This window comes from Macaca fascicularis, chromosome 6 (assembly GCF_037993035.2).
Source record: "Macaca fascicularis isolate 582-1 chromosome 6, T2T-MFA8v1.1".
NCBI lineage: Eukaryota > Metazoa > Chordata > Mammalia > Primates > Cercopithecidae > Macaca > Macaca fascicularis.
The window spans coordinates 95,363,454-95,388,313 of record NC_088380.1 but is presented as its reverse complement, the minus strand read 5'-3'; the positions used below and the strand labels follow the sequence as shown (position 1 = coordinate 95,388,313).

Sequence of the window (24,860 nt, the reverse complement as noted above, 5' to 3'; positions counted from 1 at the left end):
CTGGAGTGCAATGGCACGATCTCGGCTCACCACAACCTCTGAGTCCTTGGCTCAAGTGATTCTCCTGCCTCAGCCTCCTGAGTAGCTGGGATTATAGGCATGTGCCACCATGCTCAGCTAATTTTGTATTTTTAGTAGAGACAGAGTTTCTCCATGTTGGTCAGGCTGGTCTCAAACTCCCGACCTCAGGTGATCTGGCTGCCTTGGCCTCCCAAAGTGCTGGGATTACAGGCATGAGCCACTGCAGCTAGCCCAATATATGTATTTTTAATATTGCTTTTTAACCATAAAACTTTACTTTAGCCTAAGCTAGTAATCCTTATTTACTTTAACTGAAATTACTTCACCATACTGACCCTGTGGCAATCAGCATACATTTATAAAAATGATAGTTTGAATCTAAGTATTATCTAATTCATCAGTCTCGTGGTTTTCATGTGGTTATCCAGAAAAACTACTCATCAGTGTCTACAATGATACAATGAAAAATTTATTAAAGATAACATTCCACTATCAATCTATCGCATATCAATAAACATTTATTGAGTGCATATGTGACAGGCACTATGCTACAAGCTGGAGATATGAAAATGTTTGACATTTGGGCACTAGATAAGACAAGGAAAGTGCCCTTGAGAGGCTTGGAATATTATGGAAGAGATAATATGTACAAACAGTATAAAATTGTTAAGGAATAGGATTTTAAAAGGTGCTGTGAACACAAAAGAGAAACATATAATCCAAACTAAGAGAGGGGAGGATGGTTACAGAAGCCTTCTCAGAAGAGGCCATATCTTATTGATAAAGAGTGCTATAGTACTTGCTTGCACTATAGCATAATGATCAAAAACAAAGGTTCAAATCCTACCACCACCATTTACTAGCTGTTTCAGTTTGGGCACATTACTTAATCACCTTAAGCCTGTTTTCTTCTCTATAAAATGGGTATAACAGTATTTACCTCATAGAACTCTTACAAGGACCAAACAGGATAATGAGTGAAAAGCACAGTGACTGCCATAAAATAGGCCATTATTGCAGCTGTTAACAATATGATGTGATCTCTCTCTCGCATGCACACATACCCCACTCAACAAATAACCTCATGGATTTTGGACTTCTTAGCCAATGTATCCATGTCCTATACACCTATAAAGGAAAAAAACTGCTTCACTCCACCACCACTTGCCACTCCTCCCACTCCTCTCGTCATCTGTTATCAGCCAAGCTTCCCAATCCCCTGAAAAGTTTTCTTGACTTCCTGTCATTACCAGACATGCCTGCCTCATGTTCACTGTTTAATGTGAGCCTAACCACCTGAGGTGTCTCTGGACTATCTAATACGACTGTCTTCTCATCCCTCTCTGTTCCCACATCCACCAGGAGACATCATTGTCTGCCCTTCACTCCCATACTGCTCCACTGATGGGACTTCCTTAATGATATTTGGGTAATTTTTATGCAATCCACTAAACTATCTTTGCAGTTATTCGCCACCACTATCTCCTAACTACTGGCCAACGTTTTATTTCATTTGGGGTGACCAGAAAATTTTAAATAACTTAAATTATGTGCAAATGAACATATAACAACAAAAACATTTACAAAGTAAAATCAAGAATCACTGCAGAGACAGACAAAAATAAAAAAGCAAAGTGTTTAGAACACAGAATCACTAGGGCTTGTGAAAATGAGAAAGGTTACTACTATAAATAGAATTAACAGTATCACTTTCTGTTTTTTCCCATATTATCCTCTTAAGCATCAAGAATCTATGTTACAATCAGCCAGGCATGGTGGCTCACGTCTGTAATCCCAGTACTTTGGGGAGGCCTGGACAGGCAGGTCACTTGAGGTCAGGAGTTCAAGGGCAGCTTGGTCAACATGGTGAAACTCATCTCTACTAAAAATACAAAAAATTAGCTGGGCATGGTGGCAGGCGCCTGTAATCCCAGCTACTTGGGAGGCTGAGGCAGGAGAATCTCTTCAACCTGGGCAGCAGAGGTTGTGGTGAGCCGAGACCACCTGCAGTCCAGCCTGGGAGGCTGAGGCAGGAGAATCGCTTGGACCTGGGAGGTGGAGGTTGCAGTGAGCCAAGATCGCACCACTGTGCTCCAGCCTGAGTGACACAGTGAGACTCTGCCTCAAAAAAAAGAAAAAAAGAAAAAAAATTGTTGATCATCAAGGAAATTTGCTAGGTCATAAATTAAATGTGTGATTTTAAGGTTTAGTTGTCACCTAACCTATTTCCTGACCCTGAAACAAAATACTTAGAATTTTCAGGGTAGCGAGTTCTCAGCAAACAAACTAAAATTGTCCCTCCTCCTTACAGCTTTCCCTTGGCAAACACTTCCTTTATCACACCTACTTCTTCCTTTTTTTTTTTTTTTTTGATATGGAGTCTCACTCTGTCGCCCACAGTGGCATGTGGTGGCACGATCTCAGCTCATTGCAACCTCCTCCACCCACCAGGCTCAAGCAGTTCTCCTTGCCTCAGCCTCCCAAGTAACTGAGATTACAGGCACCTGCCACCACGCCCAGCTAATTTTGTATTTTAAGTAGAGACGGGGTTTCACCATGTTGCTCAGGCTGTTCTCAAACTCCTGACCTCAAGTGATCTGCCCACCTCAGCTTCCCAAAGTGCTGGGATTACAGTCACGAGCCACCTCACCCGGCCTTTTTTAAAACTTTAAGTCTAGGGGTACAATTGCAGGTTTGTTACATAGGTAAACTTATGTCATGGGGGTTTGTCGTCCAGACTATTTTATCACCCAAGTATTAAGCTTAGTATCAATTAGTTGTTTTTCTTGATCCTCTCCTGTCTTCCACCCTCTAACAGGCCCAGTGTGTGTTGTTCTCCTCTGTGTGTCCATGTGTTCTCATAATTTGGCTCCCACTTACAAGTGAGAACATGCAGTATTTTGTTTTCTGTTTCTGTGTTAGTTTGCTAAGGATAATGGCCTCCAGCATCATCCATGTCCCTGTAAAGGACATGATCTCATCCCTTTTTATGGCTGCATAGTATTCCATGGTGTATTTGTACCACATTTTCTTTATCCAGTCTATCATTGATGGGCATTTGGGTTGATTCCATGTCTTTGTTATTGTGAATAGTGCTGCAATTGCTACTTCTTCAAGTAAAAGTCCCTAACACTAGGAAAGACAGTAACATAAAAACTGGGCTGATTAAGGATGGGCGAGAAGCAAAAATTCTCTCTTACAATTTTAAAATTATAACATAAAGATAATAATTAATAGTACATAAAACTAACTTTAGGTGGCGAACTGTTGGAAAAATATTCCATTAAGCAGTACTGAGAAGTTAGTGGCAGTAAATAACAAGTTTTGGGGTTTAAAAAATCATTTATAATAGTGATCCCCTTCATCAACATAGAAAATGTGGATACCTAGAAGGGCAATATGTCCAGGTAACGTATTGAATATGAAATTCCAGCTAGCTATATGTAAGTTTGATATTTAAAAACTGGGAACCGGTTCCCTTCTGTTGTACTTTACCACTAAAACTCAATATGCATCAAGAAAGTATTTTTTGTAAAAGACAAAAATGACCAGGTGTGGTGGCTCACACCTGTAATCTCAGCACTTTGGGAGGCCAAGGTGGGTGGATCACCTGAGGTCCAGAGTTTGATACCCCCCTGACCAACATGGTGAAACCCTGTCTCTACTAAAAATATGAAAATTAGCCAGGTGTGGTGACCTGTAGTCCCAGCTACTCAGGAGGCTGAGGCAGGAGAATGGCTTGAACCCAGGAGGTGGAGGTTAGAGTGAACCAAGATCATGCCACTGCACTCCAGCCTGGGTGACAGAACACAACTCCATTTCAAAAAAAAAAAACAAAGAAGGAAGAAGATAAGAAAATAACAGATGTTGGCAGGCTGTGGAGAAAAGGGAATGCTTATATACTGTTGGTGGGAATGAAAATTAGTTCGGCCACTGTGGAAAGCAGTTTGGAGATTTCTCAATTAACTAAAAATTGAACTACCATTCGACCTGGCAATCCCATTACTGGGTATATACCCAAAGGAAAAGAAATTGTTCTACCAAAAGACTCATGCACTTGTACATTCATTATAGCAGTATTCACAATAGCAAAGATATGGAATCAACCTAGATGCCTACCAATGGTGGACTGGATAAAGAAAATGTGGTACACATATACCATGGAATACTATGCAGTCATAAAAAAAGAATGAAATCATGTCCTCTGCGGCAACATGGGTACAGCTGGAATCCATTATCTTAAGTAAATTAACACAGAAACATAAAGCCAAATACTGCATGTTCTCACTTACAAGTGGGAGCTAAACACCGGATACATATGGACATAAAGATAGGAACAACAGACACTAGGGACTACTGCAGCAGGAGTAGGAAGGGTTGAAAAACTACCCATTGGGTATTGTGCTCACTACCTGGGTTATCAGATCAATCATACCCCAAACCACAGCATCACACAGTATACACATGTAACAATCCTGCACATGTACCCCTGAATCTAAAATGAAAGTTAAAATTTAAATAAATAAGAAAATAAAAGCAAAAATAGAATGGGTTCTCCGGTTGCTTAAAGGCAGGGGGTTGACTTAATGACTTTAATGGGTCTCTTCAGCCCTTTCATCCCTGGGAGAGTAAAATTTTTCAAAGTAGATATGCTATATAAGCTACATATGCTATATAAAATTATCAAAATGTTGTCCAGGAACGGTGGCCCACACCTGTAATCCCAGCACTTTTGGAGGCCAAGGCAGGCAGATCACTTGAGGCCAGGAGTTCAAGACCAGCCTGGCCAATGTGGCAAAACCCTGTCTCTACTAAAAACACAAAAATTAGCAGAGTGTGGTGACACAGGCCTGTAATCCCAGGTTGAATCCAGGAGGCAGAGGTTTCAGTGAGCCAAGATTGTGCCACTGCACTCCAGCTGCACAACAGAGCTGTCTCAAAATAAAATAGTCAAATGTTTGAAAAACATTTTTTTTTTAATATTTTTTGAGACAAGGTCTCACTCTGTCACCTAGACTGGAGTGAAATGGCACGAGCTCAGCTAACTGCAGACTCAACCTTCCAGACTCAAGTGATCCTCCTACCTCAGCCTCCTGAATAGTTGGGACTACAGGCGCATGCCACCATGCCTGGCTAATTTTTGTATTTTTTGTAGAGACAGGGTCTTGCTATGCTGCCCAAACTGTTCTCAAACCACTGGACTCAAGCAATCCTCCCACCTTAGCCTCTCAAGTTCTGGGATTACAGGCATGAGCTACCACACTCAGCCAGAAAATATTTTATTATAGCAAGTAAAATTTTACCCTCATTATACAAAGTTGTGCATAGTCAAAATTTATAAAATAGTTCAGAAAAGAAATTTAGCATTCCTAATTCTTTCTGTAGACAGACGCCATTTGAGCTTAGATGAATAAACCTTACCAACTCATCTTCTACATGATAATATGCACTGTCATAGCTTAACTGGCAATGCTTTTCTTTAGTTGTACATCTAGATGAAAATACACCAAAATGTTAACAGTGGTGTCTCTGAATGGACAGACAGTAGAATTATGGGTGATTTTCTTTTAATCAAGAAACAAAATATAACAGATTAAATGGTGTTCACATAACACAAATTACACTATTTATTAATGAAGGAGAACAGAATCCAAATTTGATAGTAATTTTCATCACAAAATCCATAACATATATAAAAGTCTATTAACTATGAAGAATATAGAAAACGAATCTACTCATTTTGCTAATAATAGCAAATCTTCTCTCCAGTCTGCATGCCAAATTTGCTGCACCATGAGAATATTAAAGAGTTAAGTCAGAGTTACAAAATCTCCAGAGTTAAGACCAAAGGGGAAGAAAAAACCCTTAGTTTCATAGCACTCAGCCTATCAGCTGCTAGTTAAAATACAGTAAGCATAGATTTCATATTTTTCTTTATGAAACAGATTCTGACTACTGGTAGGGTTTTTTTTTTGTTTTTTTTTTTTTTTACAACCAAACAACAAAACTTCCAGTTGAGATGGCTTCCTTTTTTTAAAAAAATAAAAATATTGAGCATGTTGATATAATATGCAAAAAACTCCAAACTTGGCAGTAATCTTGACATATCTCCTCAATATCATACACCTTGATAGCAATGATCATTTATCAGTCTTTGATAGAGTTCTTGAGATTGAGTTCAAACTTTAATATATTAAGGTGAAAGAGCCATTTGACTCAAAAGCCAAAAAGCAAATATGAAAAGAGATTCCTACTTAAGCTCTGAAGAAGCAATGAAAGGGGGATAGGAAGTTAGTTATTCAGTCTAGTTGGAATTTTACTCAGTTGTGCCAACTGCATCTAGTGGAGGGATTAGAAAAAAGCAAAGGAGATAACATAGTAGTGGGATGTTATTCTGGGCACCAAAAGCACGTGTAAGTGCACACTGGCAACAGTGAGACAAGCTAACAAAGGGGACAGAAGATGTACTTGACAGGAATATAGAAGAGTTAGCAGATGAGTAGGCGGAGATGGCATATGAGACGTAGGCTGGGGAGCAGTAGGAAAGAGCCTTGGTGGTAAAGACAAATAGTTTAAATATAATACAAAATACAATAAGGGCCCGGTGAAGAAAGCTGAGAAGCCCAAGATAATGTCTACAGTACAGCATTTCAAGCTGTCTAAGAAGTAGATATTTAGACAAAAAATCTGAAAGGGGGAAGTTATGAAAGCAACAAGAGAAAACATTCAAAATCTGGTCCAAGTGTTTTTGTTTTTCTTTTAAGAAATGAAAAGATAAAGAGAGACCAGGAGCGGGCAGCTCAGGTCTGTAATCCCAGCACTTTGGGAGGCCAAGGCAGGCGGATCTCTTGAGGCCAGGAGTTCGAGACCAGCCTGGCCAACATGGTGAAACCGTCTCTACTAAAAATACAAAAATTAGCCGGGGGTGGTGGTGCGTGCCTGTAATCCCAGCTACTCTGGAGGCTAAGGTAGGAGAATCGCTTGAACCTGGGAGGTGGAGGCTGTAGAGAGCCAAGATTGTGCCACTGCACTCCAGCCCAGGTGACAGAGTTGAGACTCCATCTCAAAAAATCAAAATGAAAATGGTAGCTGGTAAGAATTTCTTGGAAATTTGCCAGTTACCTAAGTATTTAAGAAGACACAGTAAAAAGAAAATTTAAAAAATAGCAAAATAAATAATAAAGACAACTATTCAAAAGATCCTGAAAGCTTCAAACACAAAGAATAATGTACTATACAGTAACAGGAATGAAACATTTAATATTTTAAAACAATTTTCCAAACTACAGATAAATTTCTTAGAGTTCTGTTTTATTAAATGCAATTCTGGTGTATTTAATTCTTTTTTCTGAAATAAGTTATATTCTAATTAAATAAATTTTACTAAAAAAATCTGAATTCAGCTATTGTTCACTAACCCTTAATAATTTTTAACATAAAGGTAGACACAAATGTGCAATGAATTTATGTATTCATTGTGGACTACACTTTTAAATCCATTCCTTGCTCAGTGGTTTTTGAATGCTTATTAAGTATCATTGACATTATGCTGAGGAAAAGCTGTCATTCTAGGAAATTCACCACTTCTACCACTAGGTGGAGAAAAAACACAAGTAGTATCTGTAATCAAAGCTAGTACAAGGACTCAGGTACTTTACCTAGAATTTCCACCAGGTGTCAACCAAGAGGGGGGGAAAAAGATAAGACTGTTTTTTCCACTTAAATATGCAAATTTATAATTTTACGCATAGCGATCTAAACTCTGAAATAAATGGCCTGCTCATTGTCTAGTTTGCATATTTATACTTTTTATATATTGCTGTTGAGTCCAAGATACTGCCTTGTCAACTAAAATCCAGCCCCCAAAAGCTTAGTTTCTTTTGAAATAAAGAAAACAGCAAGACCAATAAGTTTAGTTTATTGTGACTCATAGGTTCAACCTACCCAAATACACTACGCAAAAGAATCTAAAATGTTTAGACACGGACAGCCAAAAATCTTCCAAGGTATTTTTGTTCATACATATATAGAGAGAGAGAGATAGCACCAGATTCATATTTTTTCTTTCTACATTTCTCTTGTAAGGCAGTTCTGTTGATTGCCAGTAATCTAGATGAGTTTATGCTGTTATGCTCTGAATCCCAGTGTGATGTGACGAAAGCACTGCTATTTTTTACCAAACATTCACAATAAAAAGAGAAATGTACCTATATTTAAGATGTATCATGAGAATTACTACGTTAAATGGTCCAAGGCTCTTTCGGCCGAAAATTAAAGCTTCACAGTTAACCCCTATTTATATACCAAATCATGCTTTTTAAAAACAATTTTATGCGCTTCACTAATTTCTAACAAAGATTTTCCGATTCTGTTGCAAACAATATGTCAGCTAAACCACTATGTCCTATGCCTTTTATAAGATGGTACTTTTTTAGGCCGAACTCTATTCTTATTCCTCTGGACACAGGAGTTGTAATCATGTCTTACTCTGCAAATCTAGCCGTAGGTGGTGTCTTAAAAAGGACTTTTTCTTCCTTCGAGGAAGTGGTCAAGCTTCCCCCCAGCCCCCACCCGTGTCATCCTGGAAACAACTTGGTTGTTTTTCGGTGCTATCTAATTAAGCGATGTAGGAGAAAGAAGTTGAGGAGACAAAAAAGCCTATTGATTACATTGTACTTGCTTCTCTACCTCGCTCTTCAAAGGACTAAGGTTCCTTTGACCTCGACTGAGTTCATTTCCACCCTGCCTACAAAGTACTGGTTTAAAAAATATATATATATATCCAAGCCAAGTATGCTCTTGTCTATGAACAATACTTCTTGTCCAGTTTTATTACGTTTTCTTTGAAAATTCGTTAGATTATGCTCAACAATCGGCCGCTTGCCCAACCGGTTTCTCCCTTCCCCCATCTCTCTTCACACATCACTTTTTCCTCCTCCCATCCAGGCAGTTGGTAAAACGCTGCAGTGCCAGTAACGCACGCTTTGGGGTGGTCACTGCAGTTTATCCTTACTTGGCTTTGCAAACTCCCCACCCAGGCCTTGTCCCCTCGCGCCCCACTCTGCCATTATCTTTCCAGTAGAGTGTGCTCGGTAAGGGGCTCCAGATAGCACGTCGAGGGTATACGGCAGCCTGCCTACCAATAGGAGCCCACAATGAAGAGAAGTCAGGTTCAGCCGGCCGGCAGCTCCAGTATCTCCTTCCCCTAACTCTACACCTACTGTACCCGGGAGCGAGCGAGCAAGGGAGGGAGCGAGCGCGGCGCGGCGCGGCGCGGGAGGGGGCGCGCAGGGAGGGCGGACAGCAGCCGCGGCCTGCGCTTGCGCATTGGGGTTGTTTTTCACAAAGCTGCTCTTAAAGTGAGCTGGCAGCCTTTAGCCGCCCGTCTTTGTAAGGAGACCACTGAGACGAGCGGGAGCGCGGAGCAGCAGCTTCTGCTGCCCTGACTTTTTAAGAAATCTCAATGAACTATTTGTAGAGAATCACTGATCCGGCCTGCAAGCATTTTGCACGGCAAAAATATCGATCAGTGTTAAGTGAAGATCACATTTTATATGCGATCTTGACTTTTTTGTCTTACATTATATTTTTATAGATTTTGTTATAAACATGGTGCTGGGAAAGGTGAAGAGTTTGACAATAAGCTTTGACTGTCTTAATGACAGCAATGTCCCTGTGTATTCTAGTGGGGATACTGTCTCAGGAAGGGTAAATTTAGAAGTTACTGGGGAAATCAGAGTAAAATCTCTTAAAATTCATGCAAGAGGGCATGCGAAAGTACGCTGGACTGAATCTAGAAACGCCGGCTCCAATACTGCCTATACACAGAATTACACTGAAGAAGTAGAATATTTCAACCATAAAGACATCTTAATTGGGCACGAAAGAGGTAAGTTTTTCTGTTATTCAGAAGTCATTGGACTCATTTTCTTTGGAAACGTACCTTTTCAGTTTTCTGAATTAACGTGATTCTACTCATAGTATAACTAAGCAGTTTGATAAAGGTTAGCAAAGTTGGAAGGTTTGGATTCTCCTTGACGTTCATCGTGTGTTAAGCCGTAATGCATGCAGGCATCTGCAAAGTGACTGCAAACTACACTTATTCAACTACCTCTATACCCGGCTTGGTCTGTGCCATACGCGCTTGTAGTCCATTTGCACCTTATAAATTCTGCTTGAATCCAATGCAATCGTTTTACTAATATATTTTCAAATGAATTGCTAAAAGCTGCAGTCTTAGATTTTTGCCCTTTTACTTGCAACCTAAGATGTAAAAACTAAACTTCAATCAAGAAATGTAATAACATTTTTAAGAGGCTTAATGGGCGTGTTTCATTTTTAATTTTGGAATGCAAAAGACTTTAAAGAATTGATCACTGTGCTTTCATAAAAGGTTTATGTGGCTTATTTTGACATATGGTATCAACACCCCACGTGTTTTTTCTCTATTCTTTCCCATTCCTTTAAAAATTTACACCCAGCATTCCTTATTTTAAAGGGTACTGTCTGTCATTATGATAGGTATCGAGTCAGTTTTAGAAGCCATTTAGGATCAGTAATTTTCTTTTCCGAGCATCATGTCTAACTTTGGAACGTGCATTCAATGAAACCCATGCCAGTCAAATGGAATTGAAAAGTATAGGGCACACTGGATTTGATTTTTGGTTAGAAGAGGGAGATAAAGGGTTGTCAAAGGGAGAAGGAGTCCTGAGATTTCCAATCTATTGTTTAAGTGGTTACATTGTGGAAATATAGGAGAGTCTAGGCTTGTTTTTCTAAGTTTCCACCCTTTGTTAGAAGCGGTTCAATCCTGTTTCGGACCAGTTCTGGGGGGTGGTGAGGAGGGGCGCTTGTTCTGCTCTCAGCAGATTGGTTACACGCGTCAGGTGGTGGCGATGACTTAATTCCTAGCCCAAGAAGAATATAATGTTAAAACTGGTTATGTAATTTTTGTGCCTCTCCTTTTTAATGCAGTATTTAGTTCAGATGTTGGCGATTTTTCAGAAAAAAATTAGAGCCATATTTTACCTTCTTTTTTATATTAAAAACGTACATCCTGGAGAGGTGCTGATGACTGAACTAAGGCAAGTGAGAAATGAAGGATGCTTTGAGGGGCAGTATTAATGCATGATTTCTGAAACTATTAAGGTGAACTCAGTTCTTTAGTAGGATTTTCGTAGATACAGGTACTTTGCATCCTGAAATAACTAATTAATGTCTCCAAGCGTTAACACTGATAGGAGATGCAGATGCCTAATGACAGTCTTGGTATTTGTTGAAAAGCAGATAGATGAGTTTGTGTTTCTACCTTTCTGAATATTGCAGCCTTTTATGAAATGGGTGAAAGAAACAGATTTTTCTTCAAGAGGTTGAGACTTGCAATGGGAGAAAAGTAGAACAATGAGTTGTGAGGACAAATATTTCATTAGTTACACCATGATTTCATGGTAAAGAAAACTAAATGCCCTGCACCCCCAACAAAATGCCCCCCCAAACCCTGCAACGCGTAGACGAGCTCAGTCTGGAATAGTTTCAATGACTTGAAACTGGGAGCTCTCAAACTAGCCTGGTAACTGAGACCCCGCCCCGGGCGCCCGGGATAGGCGGAGCCAGGTTTGTTAGCCTGTTGCTAAGGCGATGGCAGGCGCTGATTGGATTGGGCGCGGGCGGGTGGGGAGAGGGGGCTCGCGCCGCTGCTGGGGCGAGGCTAGGAAACCGGCGTGCGCCGGTAAAGGTCCCTCCAGAGCCACCCCCACCCAGTCCATACTCACGTTTGTTCCCGGGCTTCTGGGGGCGCCCGGCCCGTGTCACATCACGTTCTATCGCCCCTCTTTTGGGCCTGCTAAGGACCATCGAAAGGAAACGACTGCAGGCTTTAGCTGAGTTGAGGGCAGACGCTCCTGCCGGCCTTACAGGTGCCGGATGGCCCGGGACCCAACTTTAGTGGAAAATCCTTTTCAGATGGAATTTGGATGGGAAGGGTTGGCAGGACCCCCGTTAGCTATCTGCCGGGTAGGAGGTGTCAGGGGACTCCTGTGAACGCTTCTGAAACAAAGCGTGTTCCCCGACCTCTCCAGTCGCCACACTGGCTACCTTGAGTTGACCTGAGGGGACAGAGCAGAGGCTGGCCCGGGGAAGAAAGAAAATGATTCCAATATCGAAATCTAGGTGGGGGCTTCGAAGGGTATCCTCTGCCCCCTCCCCCATTGTTTTCCGAAAGCTTCAGGCCCCCGCCTCCCCTCGGCCGCCCCAGTTTCCCTCGCGGAAACTAAAGGTGTCAGAGTGGCCCGAGCCAGATCGAACCGGTCGCCGGCTGGGGCGTGTAAAGCGGAAGCGCCGCGGCTCGCTCGCCCCGCCCCTCGTCCAGCAGGCTAGGTTGTGCGGGCACGGGCGCGAGCGCCGCGCGACGTATGCCGTATGTATAGCGGGGCGCGCGGGCGGCGGCGGCGGCGCGCGAGCAGGCCGGCTGGGATCTGCTCGCGCCGGTTTAGGCCGGTCCTCTCCTGCTCCGGTCTAGTTCTTGATTGACAGCCCGGCACTTGTTTACCACTGCGCGGCCGCCGCCGCTCGCCTCAATGAGACTGCTGAGCTGGCACAAAAAGGGAGCGAAGAGGGAAGAAAGGGAGAGGAAGGCGAACTTTGGGCGCCTTCGAGGGGAGCGAATTTAAATGGCCCCCAGCTCATCAGCTAGTTTTTGGTTCTGAAATCTGTTCAGGGGATTTGCACAGGGGACGAGGAAAATTGTATGGAGACATATGCGAATTACCGTGATTTTTAAATAAAAGTATCGACGTATACATGCTTTTCCCCCCTTTTCTCGTTTGATATCAGGGAGGCATCACGTTTTTTGTGTATATTCAGTACTTTGCTGAAGAAAAGTTAAAATAATATGCCAGTTTTTTCTACTCTGGGGGCTAATCGTAAAGGTTTCTACACCGAGAAAACTAAAAGATATTTCTGTAATTATTTAGAACGCTAAATAAGCATTTTAATTATCTAGAACCCCCTCCCATATTTTCGATTATATTTCTTTATTTTCATGCCACTTGAAAAACAAATTTGACCCAAAAAAATGGTTGTAAAATGAAAGGTCATTCCTTTTTTATAGAAACTGGAAACTGTTAATAATTAGACTTCATCTTCTTCAAGAATGTCCGACAATATTGTTTCCTTATAAGCAGGCACCTCCTAAATGCGGTTCTTGGTAATGATCTAAGGTATAGTTTATGCAAATTTTAATCGTTGCTAGGACTGAGTATTGTGATCACTTTAGGTCAATAAATAATTATTTTTAATTACAAAACTGACATTAAAATCAATGTGTGTGCTCTTTTTTTTTTTTTTTTTTTTTTTTTTTTTTCTCCATCTATTTGACAAAGTTTTCTAGTGGTTTTGGAGTATCTATTCTATTCACATCTTTGGCATTATTCCCCCTAAACTGACATATTTTTAAAAGGGTTGCACGAACAGTTTTTATTTGATACATTGTAGTCTTCATGCGATAAATTTAAGCAAACAGCTGGAGACAAAGATAACATTATCTTACCATGATGTGAGACCCGAGCCTTTTGAGTATATATACTATTTTATCAACAGATGCTTTACAGTTTGGGTCATTTTCCATTTAAAAAATAAAAGTCTGTGGGGTGTGAGTATTCATTATCCCCATTTTACAGATAAGGCAGCTGAAAACGGGATTTTTATTTCGTCCAGAGGAAATGATGAAGTTAGAATTAGAACTCGGCTCTCTCAGACTCCAAAGCTTGTTTTGTGGTCTTAATTATTATGTAAGCATCTTTAAAGTTATGCCACCCTGCGGAGTATGTAAATGTCAAATAATAAATTCTTTGTTTTCTTTTTATGTTTCTTTTAGATGATGATAATTCCGAAGAAGGCTTCCACACTATTCATTCAGGAAGGCATGAATATGCATTCAGCTTCGAGCTTCCACAGACGTAAGTATTATAAATAATAGGCATTTTTATACATACCCATGATCAGAGCATTACTTTAAAATTAAGTATTCTAAATTTAAACACTTTTAGTTAAAAAAAAAAAAAAAAACCCTTTTCATGACTGGAACTTGCTAGAGGAAAACAATATATTAAACATAAGAAGCTATTTTTTAATCTACCGTGGCAAAATTATAGAAAGCATACTCAAATTTCAGTCTTCTATCCCAATGTTCATGAGGTTTTTAAAATAGGAATAGTGTTTCCTTTAACATGAGTGAATTGGAAGGTGCTAGTCAAATAATAACCACTTTATACTTAGTTTATTATCAATTGTCATTATGAGAAAAGACCCTATCAAGTCTCAGTAGCTTCAATTTATAAAAAGTTCTGTGTTCCACCTTTTCTGCTAATACTAACCAATAACTAACCGATAGCAGTAAGCTTCAAAAGTAAAAATAATTAGGAATATCCTAACTTTAGAAATGTTGTTCTCCTGATATGAACTTAATAACTTCTGTACAAAGAATTATTGGGAAGGTCACACAAGAGATATGACCCAAGCTTAAAAGGAAAAATACATCAAGGATACGTTGATACAAAACTTGGAATCTAGTAAGAAAGGAAAAAGGAAAGTGGTGTATTCTTGAATTAATGACAGATTGTTGGAAGAGATTATACAAACTTTTTTTAAAAAAATAATGCCTTTTAGCAAATACTAAAACCTGCAAAATGACACTTGTGCCGATTATTCTGGAGAATAAACAGATTACATAAGATTTTGTCAGGTGACAAATGTACATAATTCTACATTTGTTAATTCTAGTGCTTGAGATGTTATTTAAAGAGAGAAGTCATAAATGGTATTTTTTAGAAAATTCTATTTACTATATTATTTGAGAATTTTATTTGGAATATAATGCCCTCATCTAATTTCTGAGAAAAATATTAAAGTTTGTCAATAGAATAACGCTAATATGGGGCCTGAGTATTTTCAGGGTCATTTAATGTTAAAGTTCTATCTGTAAACCAAAGTCATTTAACATAAACTTTGGATAATTATTAGCATACAGTTTAAGATTTTATTTCTCTGCTATATACAAGTTAATATGGGAGTCTAAAATACAAAAAAAAATGTGAAAACACCAGTGTTCCTTATACTAATCTAAGCTAGCACTCTTCCTTGTAACTAACTGAACACTGAGTATTTTACTAATGAAATTATGAAAAAGAGACTGAACTCGCTAAAATAAAACCTTTCACAAGTAAGATCTGACAGTTAAAAAAAAATTTGATTCTCTTGACATAGATCAAGAGGACTATTTCTTTTTCTTTTGAAGCCTGTAAAGTTAGAGAACAGCCAAACAAGAATTAGAAAATGAGTAAACTGAGAGATAGAAAAGTAGTTTTTCAGTAAACTTATGAAATGTGAAATTTTTGAAACTATAATGACTATTCCAGGCCTTTTCTAGACCTTAATTAGTTGCTATAAAAAGATGATAATCTGACTAATGAGAAGTGGAGTACTATAGGGAATTTTGGTCTGAATGTTTAACCAGTGTCTAGAATTTATCAGTAGAAATAGTTAAACCATTCTCAACTTTGTTTTTGAATTCTTGGCCTTTTCAAAAAATGTCCATTAAACTTTCATAATTTTGCCACCATCATTAAAAGTAGCCTCCTCTTAGTTTAAATGGATTGTATTCTTCTGGCTTTTTAAAGCAAAATTTTAAAGATACTTATTGTTTATTGTTACTTGGAAATAGAAAGTTTTTTCCCCAATGACTTATCCCTTTGGAAATTTTTTAAATTACATGTTTGATACCTCATTGGTACATAAACGATACAATATATTAACACTTCTATTCTGACCTACTGTGTAATTGTTAGAAAGAGGTATAAAATTAATATATTGACCTTTATATTCTGCACAGACCACTTGCTACCTCATTCGAAGGCCGACATGGCAGTGTGCGCTATTGGGTGAAAGCCGAATTGCACAGGCCTTGGCTACTACCAGTAAAATTAAAGAAGGAATTTACAGTCTTTGAGCATATAGATATCAACACTCCTTCATTACTGGTAAGAATTGACTGAATTATTCATTCTTTGTTTTTGGCATATAAATATTAAAGAATAATCAATCACCTAAACTATGCAGTTGTCATAATTTAAAAATACTGGTTTTCTTTTAAAATTCCATAAATATACATTTTCTTAAATACAGTCAAGAACACTGAAATTAATGAAAAATATGCTCACATTTTTGACATTGTAGTACCTTTAAGTAAATATGAAACTAAGACCAGTATATGATATGAAGTATCTCTTACTCACAATATGAGTAACAAAAGCCATAACAACAAACAGATCTGGTCCTTGGATGATTTGAGTGGAAGAAGGACAGTAGTATCTTTTATTGTAATACAATATCACTTAACTTGACAACATCATAATCTAAAATTTGTACTATACTTTGTTATTCCAATAGAGGGATAGTTGTCAAATAATGGGGAATCATTCGTTTCATTAAAAAAACTCCTTTTTTAAAAGAATCTATTTTTAATTGCATTTGTCTGAGAATAAATCAAATTTGACTTAAAACTGTATTTGGTTTAAACAAATGATAACATCTTTAAAGCAAATAAGAAATGGGCATTTTCCTTTTTTTACATTTTTTTTTATATTCTCAGAGGAAGATGTTAACATTTGGAATTATAGTCAGATTGCTTTCTGTGCTGCCTTTTTAAGGCAGTTTAAATGGAATGTGGAAAGGGTTTTTTTTATTTGGTTGGTTTTTCATTACTGTATTTGTAAATAGTGTGAACTAAAAAACTGTTTATGGGAAACGCTGTACACCCTTTACCTTTTTTTTCTAATTGAATGGAAATTTATATAAAAATAAAAGTAATGGTATAATTCAAAACCATCAATTAGTTAAAAAATAAGAAGTATATCTGGATCCAAAAAAAAAAGCAAAACCAGTTTTAATTTTTATTTTTCCACAAATTTAGGATTATATTTTAAAATATTCTGGTATTGATTGTACCAATCCATACACTGACCTTTTTCTCTAAATTGTTTTCTTACAGTCACCCCAAGCAGGCACAAAAGAAAAGACACTCTGTTGCTGGTTCTGTACCTCAGGCCCAATATCCTTAAGTGCCAAAATTGAAAGGAAGGGCTATACCCCAGGTATGTATGAGGTAGATTCCCACAAAAAACTTTCTTCACTTAGCTTTTGTGTATAAATTTATAATATAACTATTAAATATCAACATAATATCGTATTCTTTTGTGAAATTACAAATTGTGCTTTTCCATTTGTTTTTTCACAAAATAGAATGTAGTTTCCTTTTTCAAATAGCTACTGATGAGTTCATTTCTATGACTCTTAAGTTATTTGCAGTTCCTAGGACACCTTTTCGTGCATGTTAGTTGCTCTTTCTTACTTTAGCTTTAAGAATCTTGATTTCTTGGCCAGGCGCAGTGGCTCAAGCCTGTAATCCCAGCACTTTGGGAGGCCGAAACGGGCGGATCACGAGGTCAGGAGATCGAGACCATCCTGGCTAACCTGGTGAAACCCCGTCTCTACTGAAAAATACCAAAAAAAAAAAAAAAAAAAAAAAAAAACACTAGCCGGGCGAGGTGGCGGGCGCCTGTAGTCCCAGCTACTCGGGAGGCTGAGGCAGGAGAATGGCGTAAACCCGGGAGGCGGAGCTTGCAGTGAGCTGAGATCTGGCCACTGCACTCCAGCCTGGGCGACAGAGCGAGACTCTCTCAAAAAAAAAAAAGATTCTTGATTTCTTTTGTTATTTTTTTCTAACCGGGCGACAGAGCGAGACTCTCTCAAAAAAAAAAAAAAAAGATTCTTGATTTCTTTTGTTATTTTTTTCTAACAGTAGATATGTATATATTTTTCCCTCTCTAGGTGAATCAATTCAGATATTTGCTGAGATTGAGAACTGCTCTTCCCGAATGGTGGTGCCAAAGGCAGCCATTTACCAAACACAGGCCTTCTATGCCAAAGGGAAAATGAAGGAAGTAAAACAGCTTGTGGCTAACTTGCGTGGGGAATCCTTATCATCTGGAAAGACAGAGACGTGGAATGGCAAGTTGCTGAAAATTCCACCAGTTTCTCCCTCTATCCTCGACTGTAGTATAATCCGTGTGGAATATTCACTAATGGTATGTACACATTTAAGAGGTTTTTTCCTTTCTTTTTTCTTTTTTGAAACACCTGTCACCCAGGCTGGAGTGCCACGGCACAGTCTCAGCTCTGCTGCAGCCTCTGCTTTCTGGGCTCCAGTGGTCCTCCCACCTGAGCCTCCCAAGTAGCTGGGAATACAAGTGTGCCTGTAGCCAGGCCTGGATAATTTTTGTATTTTTTGTCGTGATGGAGTTTCACCATGTCACCCAGGTTGGTCTTGAACTCCTGGGCTCAAGTGATCCACCCACCATGGCCTCCCAAAGTGTTGGAATTAGAGGCTGAGCCATAGTGCCTGGCCCAAGAAGTCTTTGGTGTTTTGTTTTGTTTTGTTTTTAATCTTAAAGTTATGGAGACATAATTTTGTCTTACATCCAGGTTTTTTAATTCCATATATAGTGACATATGAAATACATAACTCTTTATATAGTTTGACTTATAATTATACCTTATATGTAAATGTACTATATAGAATTATACATAAAAGAGAAACTTTTCATGTATGTAAGATAAAAAATGAAGTAAATGGGGGTTTCAAATAACATTAAAATTGGTTATTAGTTTTTGAAAAGGAAATCATACTTGGCATTCTAAACGTAATATTTCTTTGCAATGTTTAGGTATATGTGGATATTCCTGGAGCTATGGATTTATTTCTTAATTTGCCACTTGTCATCGGTACCATTCCTCTACATCCATTTGGTAGCAGAACCTCAAGTGTAAGCAGTCAGTGTAGCATGAATATGAACTGGCTCAGTTTATCACTTCCTGAAAGACCTGAAGGTAATTTGATAATACATATCTAAGCTTAATTTCTTACTATTATTATCAAGAAAATTATTTTGCTTCTGATATTTTATGACCCTAGATGAATGTAATCTTCCCCTAAAGAAAGTAGATGTGCCCCTAATACTCAGTTTTGATTATATGTCTTCATAGTTTTAATCACCAAACAAATAATTATTATTTTACCTTGACATTGCTTTTTAATACCTACTATTTTGTGTATTTTGACATGCATAAGAACATGCTGTTCGAATTGCGTGTATCTTTTTCCTTCAGCACCACCCAGCTATGCAGAAGTGGTAACAGAGGAACAAAGGCGGAACAATCTTGCACCAGTGAATGCTTGTGATGACTTTGAGAGAGCGCTTCAAGGACCACTGTTTGCATATATCCAGGAGTTTCGGTTCTTGCCTCCGCCTCTTTATTCAGAAGTAAGTACCTACTCTTAAGTGTGCAATGAACTGGCTGTCTTGAGAAATAGCATTGCAGGCATTTTTTTTTAAATGTAATTAGATCTTGATTATCATGATAATAACAGAACAAATAATTTAAAACGACAGAGTAAAAGTTAAGATTAAGGTTGTCAATATTTACTAAGTTTGAGATAGAGGTAGGACTGTTCACTTGTTAGGGAATTAAGACAATGATCTAACCTCATGTTGAATTACTAATTTTTTTTTCTCTTAAACTTGTATCTTGAGACACATTTTTTGAAGGAAGAATTTTGTATATCCAAGCATCAATAGGAAGAACTGGCATTTTGCAAACAGTGATTAAATAGCTAGAATTTATCTTATTCATGATTCTTTTCCAATTCTTGTGTATTTTGACATTCTCAGTCATAAGAAATAATGTATTTGTGATAACATCTTAAAACAACATTCCCACATGGTTAGACTATTTTCATTTATCTCATTGATGGCAGCTAAGCACTTAAATGTAAATAAACATAGCTCTTAGGAGAAGCCCACAGACTACTGAGGAAAACAAGCTAAGAAGCAAAATATTACATCATAATGTGATAAAATGCACAGCTCATTTGAGGAGCAGCTTATTGGGTCTTGGGAATCAGGTGGGGCTTCTTGAAAAGGTGACCGTTAAGCTGAATTGTGAAGAATGAGTAGTCCTCAAAAGGCAGAAAGAACAGTATATGTAAAGACAAGGAGTAAGTAGGTAGGGTATCTAGCAATTTCACGATATTTCAGAGTGACTTTAGCCACTAGTACACATTTTTAAGGGGTTTTGGAGTTGGTTTTGATACCAAAATAATTCTGTAAATTACTAGAATCAGCTTTTTCTTTTGGTTACTGTAATTTACATAGCTGTTTTACACTGAAATATTACTCCCAAATTAAACATCAGGGGGATTGTTCATCAAATTTCTCTCTTTTTTTTTTTTAACACCATAACTGGAAGGGTCAGTTTTCCTTGGGATGCAATAATATGAGATCTTCTTCATTCATTGATTATAGAATGTTCAGAATTCTTCATGAGACATAATTTTTTTCTATCTTCTAATACATAAAATTTCTGTTAGATGCTAAAAGTGTTCTGTCACTTGCTACAGATTTTGTCATTACATTTTTACTTGGATATTTCTTTCTTGCTTATTATAAGTCAGTCATTTCTGGCTTGATTTGAGGCTCCCTGGCTGTCCAAGGAGGCATTTTAAAAAGAATGGCAATCTAAGTATAGTTCACTTTTAAGCAACTTGTGGGAAAATTCTGCCACCTTTTAAAAAGCACCAAAGATAATTTGCAACTTTTAAAACTCTAAAATATGTTCACGGTGTGATTTAACTAAGAGTTATTTGACTTTTTTCCTTCAAAAATGTGTTTTACCTAAAGCTTCTGAGGCAATTTGGGTTGTTCCACATTTAAATGCAAGTGGATGGGTCTCATCCAAAAGCTCTTTCAGTAAAAAATATATTAAACCCAACAATTTGCTTTTCTGTGACCATTCTATTATCTTTGTACCTGAGAAGCAACTTTTCATTAAAAATATGTACATATGAAAGTCACTCCAAAGATAAAGAAGGTGAGAGAAAATCTCTTGAGTATTTTGGGTTCAGTAGTTTTACTTCCTGATACACACACTGCATTTTTTGGCCATCTCTGGAGTTTTACACCCATGAGTTATTACCTCACATAAGCACATTGTTTATGTAAGTAAACAAATTGTTTGCACATTGTATAAACAAAGAGAATTGTTTACACAATTTCATTTTTCCAAAGTCAGAGGAAGCAATGGGTTAACTTTTTTGTAGAAGGATGAAAAGGGGTACTTTACAAAAGGAGATGATTGCTATGAAGATATTCTATATTGTGTATTTAGGTCTTAATTAAGTACTACTACAATACTGAGTAAGTCTTCATTCAATGATAAAATTTTACTGTTAATTTTTATGAAATAGGCGACTATTCAGACATACCTTAATCTTGTTAATCTAATAATTAAATATCAGGTACTTTATAGGTACCAGCACCCTTTCCTCCCCACATAGCATTTCAGATATGAAAAGAGAATAATTGGATACAATATGCTATAATTGGCTACAATATGCTAACAAGCTATGTATGCTCTCTCTGATTACATTTCTTGACTAGTATTCAGAATTGTAATCATTTGCTGCATTCTTCCTAGACCTCATGAAATAACTCTGTAAACTTTTCTTCTCATTTCTTTCTAGATTGATCCAAATCCTGATCAGTCAGCAGATGACAGACCATCCTGTCCCTCTCGTTGAAGGAACACTTGGTTGAATCAAGTTGATGTGGGTTCTGAACTGTATCTCTTCCGGCTGAGGACAGAGAAGTATCTTGGAGACACGTTTCAGAGGAAGTGGAATTGCTTTTGCCCAGAAAAATGGCGAATACATGAAACAACCAGTGATCATGCTTTAGAAGCCTACAGCAACATTCTGGGACTGCTCCAACATGCTTGAAGATCTAAGCTTTTCTCTTTTAAAACTGGCACATACTCAGAGCAGTCTTCTTAGCCTATGGTCGTACGTGTCAAGACACCACGTTTTAAAGAGGGATGATCTCCTTCTTTTGATTTGAAAATTTGCACATGCTCAATGCTTACATTGTGCGGTTCGATGTCACTACAGCTTTTTTTTTTTTTTTTTTTTTTTTTTTCTATTTTTGCCAGACTCTTGATACTCTTAAAACTTGTTTGTGGTCAGCACAACAAGGAACAAAAGAAAGCTTTGAAAAAACTTTAACATGAAAAGACGCACTGACATTTTTTTTTTTTAATTTAATATAGCCTGGACTTTACCTGCGTATGCACATGCTCAGAATTGTCCTACTAGGCTGACCATGTATCACCTCTTCAGCTTGGATCCAATTGTGGATTTATTTACAAACATCAAATGCCTTCAAGCCAATCCTTTTTGCTGTATGTTTTGCAGCCTACTGTAGTAGATACGCAACAGATAATGTGGGGAAAAAAGAGATGAGAGGAGGAAGCTAATAAGAGACTGTCAAGATTGTATACCTTCTTGGTTTCTTTTAAAAATTTGTTGCCTTTCTACTATTACAGCAAAGCAGCATTTTGTTACTGACTGCCTAAAATCACTTAATCTCAGGTGAACGCATCACTTGCCAAACTGTTGGAATGCTATTTGTGTTTTGTTGCACTGTTTTTTTTTTGTTTGTTCGTTTATTTGGTTGGCTTTTTGGAGAGGGAAATTTGGAAACGGGACATACACAAAAGTTATAACCCACCCACATTCCCTTTTTATCATGACATGCAAGAAGAAACTAGCTGAGCTAAGAATGGAGTGAAGAAAGGCAGTATGGCAGGCACCAGCAAAGAGTTGAGGGCTGTTGCTCTTAAAAATTATTTTTATTATTATTATTTTAAAAGTATGGAAGTTTTCCATTCACTGGGGAAAGGAGGGAGAAGTGCATTTATTTTTATACAGAGTTACTTAATTACCTCCAAAACACATATGTTGGAAATCGTTTTTGCTGGTGCAAAGTATATTAATGAGCAGGAATACATATATTAAGGTTATGATTAGAGAGCTCAATTTGTACCTTTGCTATCTTGCTCAAGCTTGATATAGCATGAAAACTCAACTTTATTCCAAAAGTGTATAACTTCAAAATTTAAAATACTAGAACGTTTGCTGCGATAAATCTTTTGTATTTTTGTGTTTTTCTAATGAGAATACTGTTTTTCATTACCTAAAGAACAATTTGCTAAACATGAGAAATCACTCACTTTGATCATGTATAGATTACATAGGAAGAACAATCACATAAGTAAATTATAGTTTATATTAAAGGTAATTTTCTGTTGGCTCATAACAAATATACCAGCATTCATGATAGCATTTCAGCATTTTCCAAGGTACCAAGTGTACTTATTTTGTTGTTGTTGTTGTTGTTGTTGTTGTATTTTAGAGGGAATTCAGCTCTGATGTTTTAAAGAAAACCAGCATCTCTGATGTTGCAACATACGTGTAAAATGGGTGTTACATCTATCCTGCCATTTAACCCCACAGTTAATAAAGTGGCTGAAAATAATAGTAGCTCTGGCTTGGTGCTTGACCTGGTTAAATACTGTCTTAAAGCTCATACAAAACAAATAGGCTTTTCCATAAGTGGCCTTTAAGAAAACATGGAAGACAATTCATGTTTGAAAAATGCTGACAGGGTGAAGAAAGCCCAGTGTAAAAATGAATCGCGTTTTAAGTGATTCGGTTAAAGGGTTTGGGCTCCCGTAGCAAACTAATACTAGATAATAAGGAAATGGGGGTGAAGTATTTTTTTATTGTTAAATCATTTTGTGAATGTCCCCCTCAAAAAAAGCTAATGGAATATTTGGCATAAAGGGCATTTGGTGGTTTTATTTTTGTTTTGGGGGGGATTGTCAGAAAATCCCTTTTCTCTCTTATGTCTGACTAGGGAACAATTGTTGATATGCATAGCATTGGAATACTTGTCATTATATACTCTTACAAATAACACATGAAGCAAGAATGGCCAATATTCTGATAATTGGCACTGGATCACAAAATGTGATAAAACTTTAAAATGTATAAAACTTTATCAAATAAAGTTTTATTTTCCCCATTAAAAAGTATTTCTTTAGAGGCATTACTTTTTAAAAAATATTGGTCAATTCCTGACATAAGATGTGAGGTTCACAGTTGTATTCCAGTATTCAAGATAGATTCCTGATTTTTCAATTAGGAAAAGTAAAATCCAAAATGTTAGCAAAACAAAGTGCAATATTAAATGTTTGCTTTATAGATTATATTCTATGGCTGTTTGTAATTTCTCTTTTTTTTCCTTTTTTATTTGGTGCTGAATATGTCCTTGTAGGCTCTGTTTTAAGAAAACAATATGTGGGAAATGATTTAATTTTTCCTATTGCTCTTCCTTGTGGAAAATAAAGTGTTTTGTTTTTTTCTGTTTTGTATAATTGTTTGGAGAGTTATTTGAATCTTGATCATATTACTAACTCACCATACATGCAAATACATTAAACTTATAATTAAGCTCTATTTTAAGCCATTCTGGGTAAGAATTATATCTAGGTGTGTACTAAAGAAAATTACTGACCAACTCTTAGGCTAAAGCAGTCCTCCTGTCTCAGCCTCCCAAGTAGCTAGGACTACAGGTGCACACCACCACACCCAGTTAATTTTCTAATTTTTTTGTAGTCATGGTCTCACTATGTTACCCCAGCTGATCTCAAACTCCTGGCCTCAAGCAATCCTCCCAACTTGGCTTCCCAAAGCACTGGGATTATAGGCGTGAGACACTATGTCCAGACTCTAAATTTCAATCTTAAATATGAAGCAAACTTAACCACGTGAAATAATTCACTTACAGGCACCAATTCCCTCACTGTGTTGTGTTGAAATTACCAGTGTT

General features: G+C 37.6%; 1 protein-coding gene across 5 annotated transcripts; it reads left to right on the top strand.

Moving 5' to 3' along the window:
* Positions 1-9,405: 9,405 nt before the first annotated feature.
* Positions 9,406-24,405, top strand: ARRDC3 (arrestin domain containing 3). Of its 5 annotated transcripts, none has more exons than XR_010587445.1 (8): positions 9,406-9,910; positions 13,895-13,976; positions 15,908-16,055; positions 17,066-17,168; positions 17,905-18,161; positions 18,801-18,963; positions 19,205-19,397; positions 21,656-24,405. XR_010587445.1 is itself a non-coding variant. In XM_005557362.4 (8 exons), the coding sequence occupies exons 1-8, from the start codon at positions 9,631-9,633 to the stop codon at positions 21,710-21,712; spliced, it is 1,245 nt and encodes a 414-aa protein (XP_005557419.1). In that variant the 5' UTR covers positions 9,406-9,630; the 3' UTR covers positions 21,713-24,405. The 5 variants fall into 5 exon arrangements, 4 of the variants coding, with proteins under 4 accessions (XP_005557419.1, XP_045249957.1, XP_045249956.1 ...); XM_005557362.4 differs by having other exon boundaries at positions 19,243-19,397; XM_045394021.3 differs by lacking the exon at positions 9,406-9,910 and adding an exon at positions 12,934-13,238 and having other exon boundaries at positions 19,243-19,397.
* Positions 24,406-24,860: the final 455 nt, after the last annotated feature.

Excerpts from the sequence above, each read along its gene's own strand:
- ARRDC3 (XM_005557362.4), top strand. The coding sequence starts at position 9,631 with ATGGTGCTGGGAAAGGTGAAGAGTTTGACAATAAGCTTTGACTGTCTT. Across the intron at positions 17,169-17,904 it reads AAGGAAGGGCTATACCCCAG|GTGAATCAATTCAGATATTT; the intron begins GTATGTATGAGG and ends TTCCCTCTCTAG. Across the intron at positions 18,964-19,242 it reads ACTTCCTGAAAGACCTGAAG|CACCACCCAGCTATGCAGAA; the intron begins GTAATTTGATAA and ends TTTTTCCTTCAG.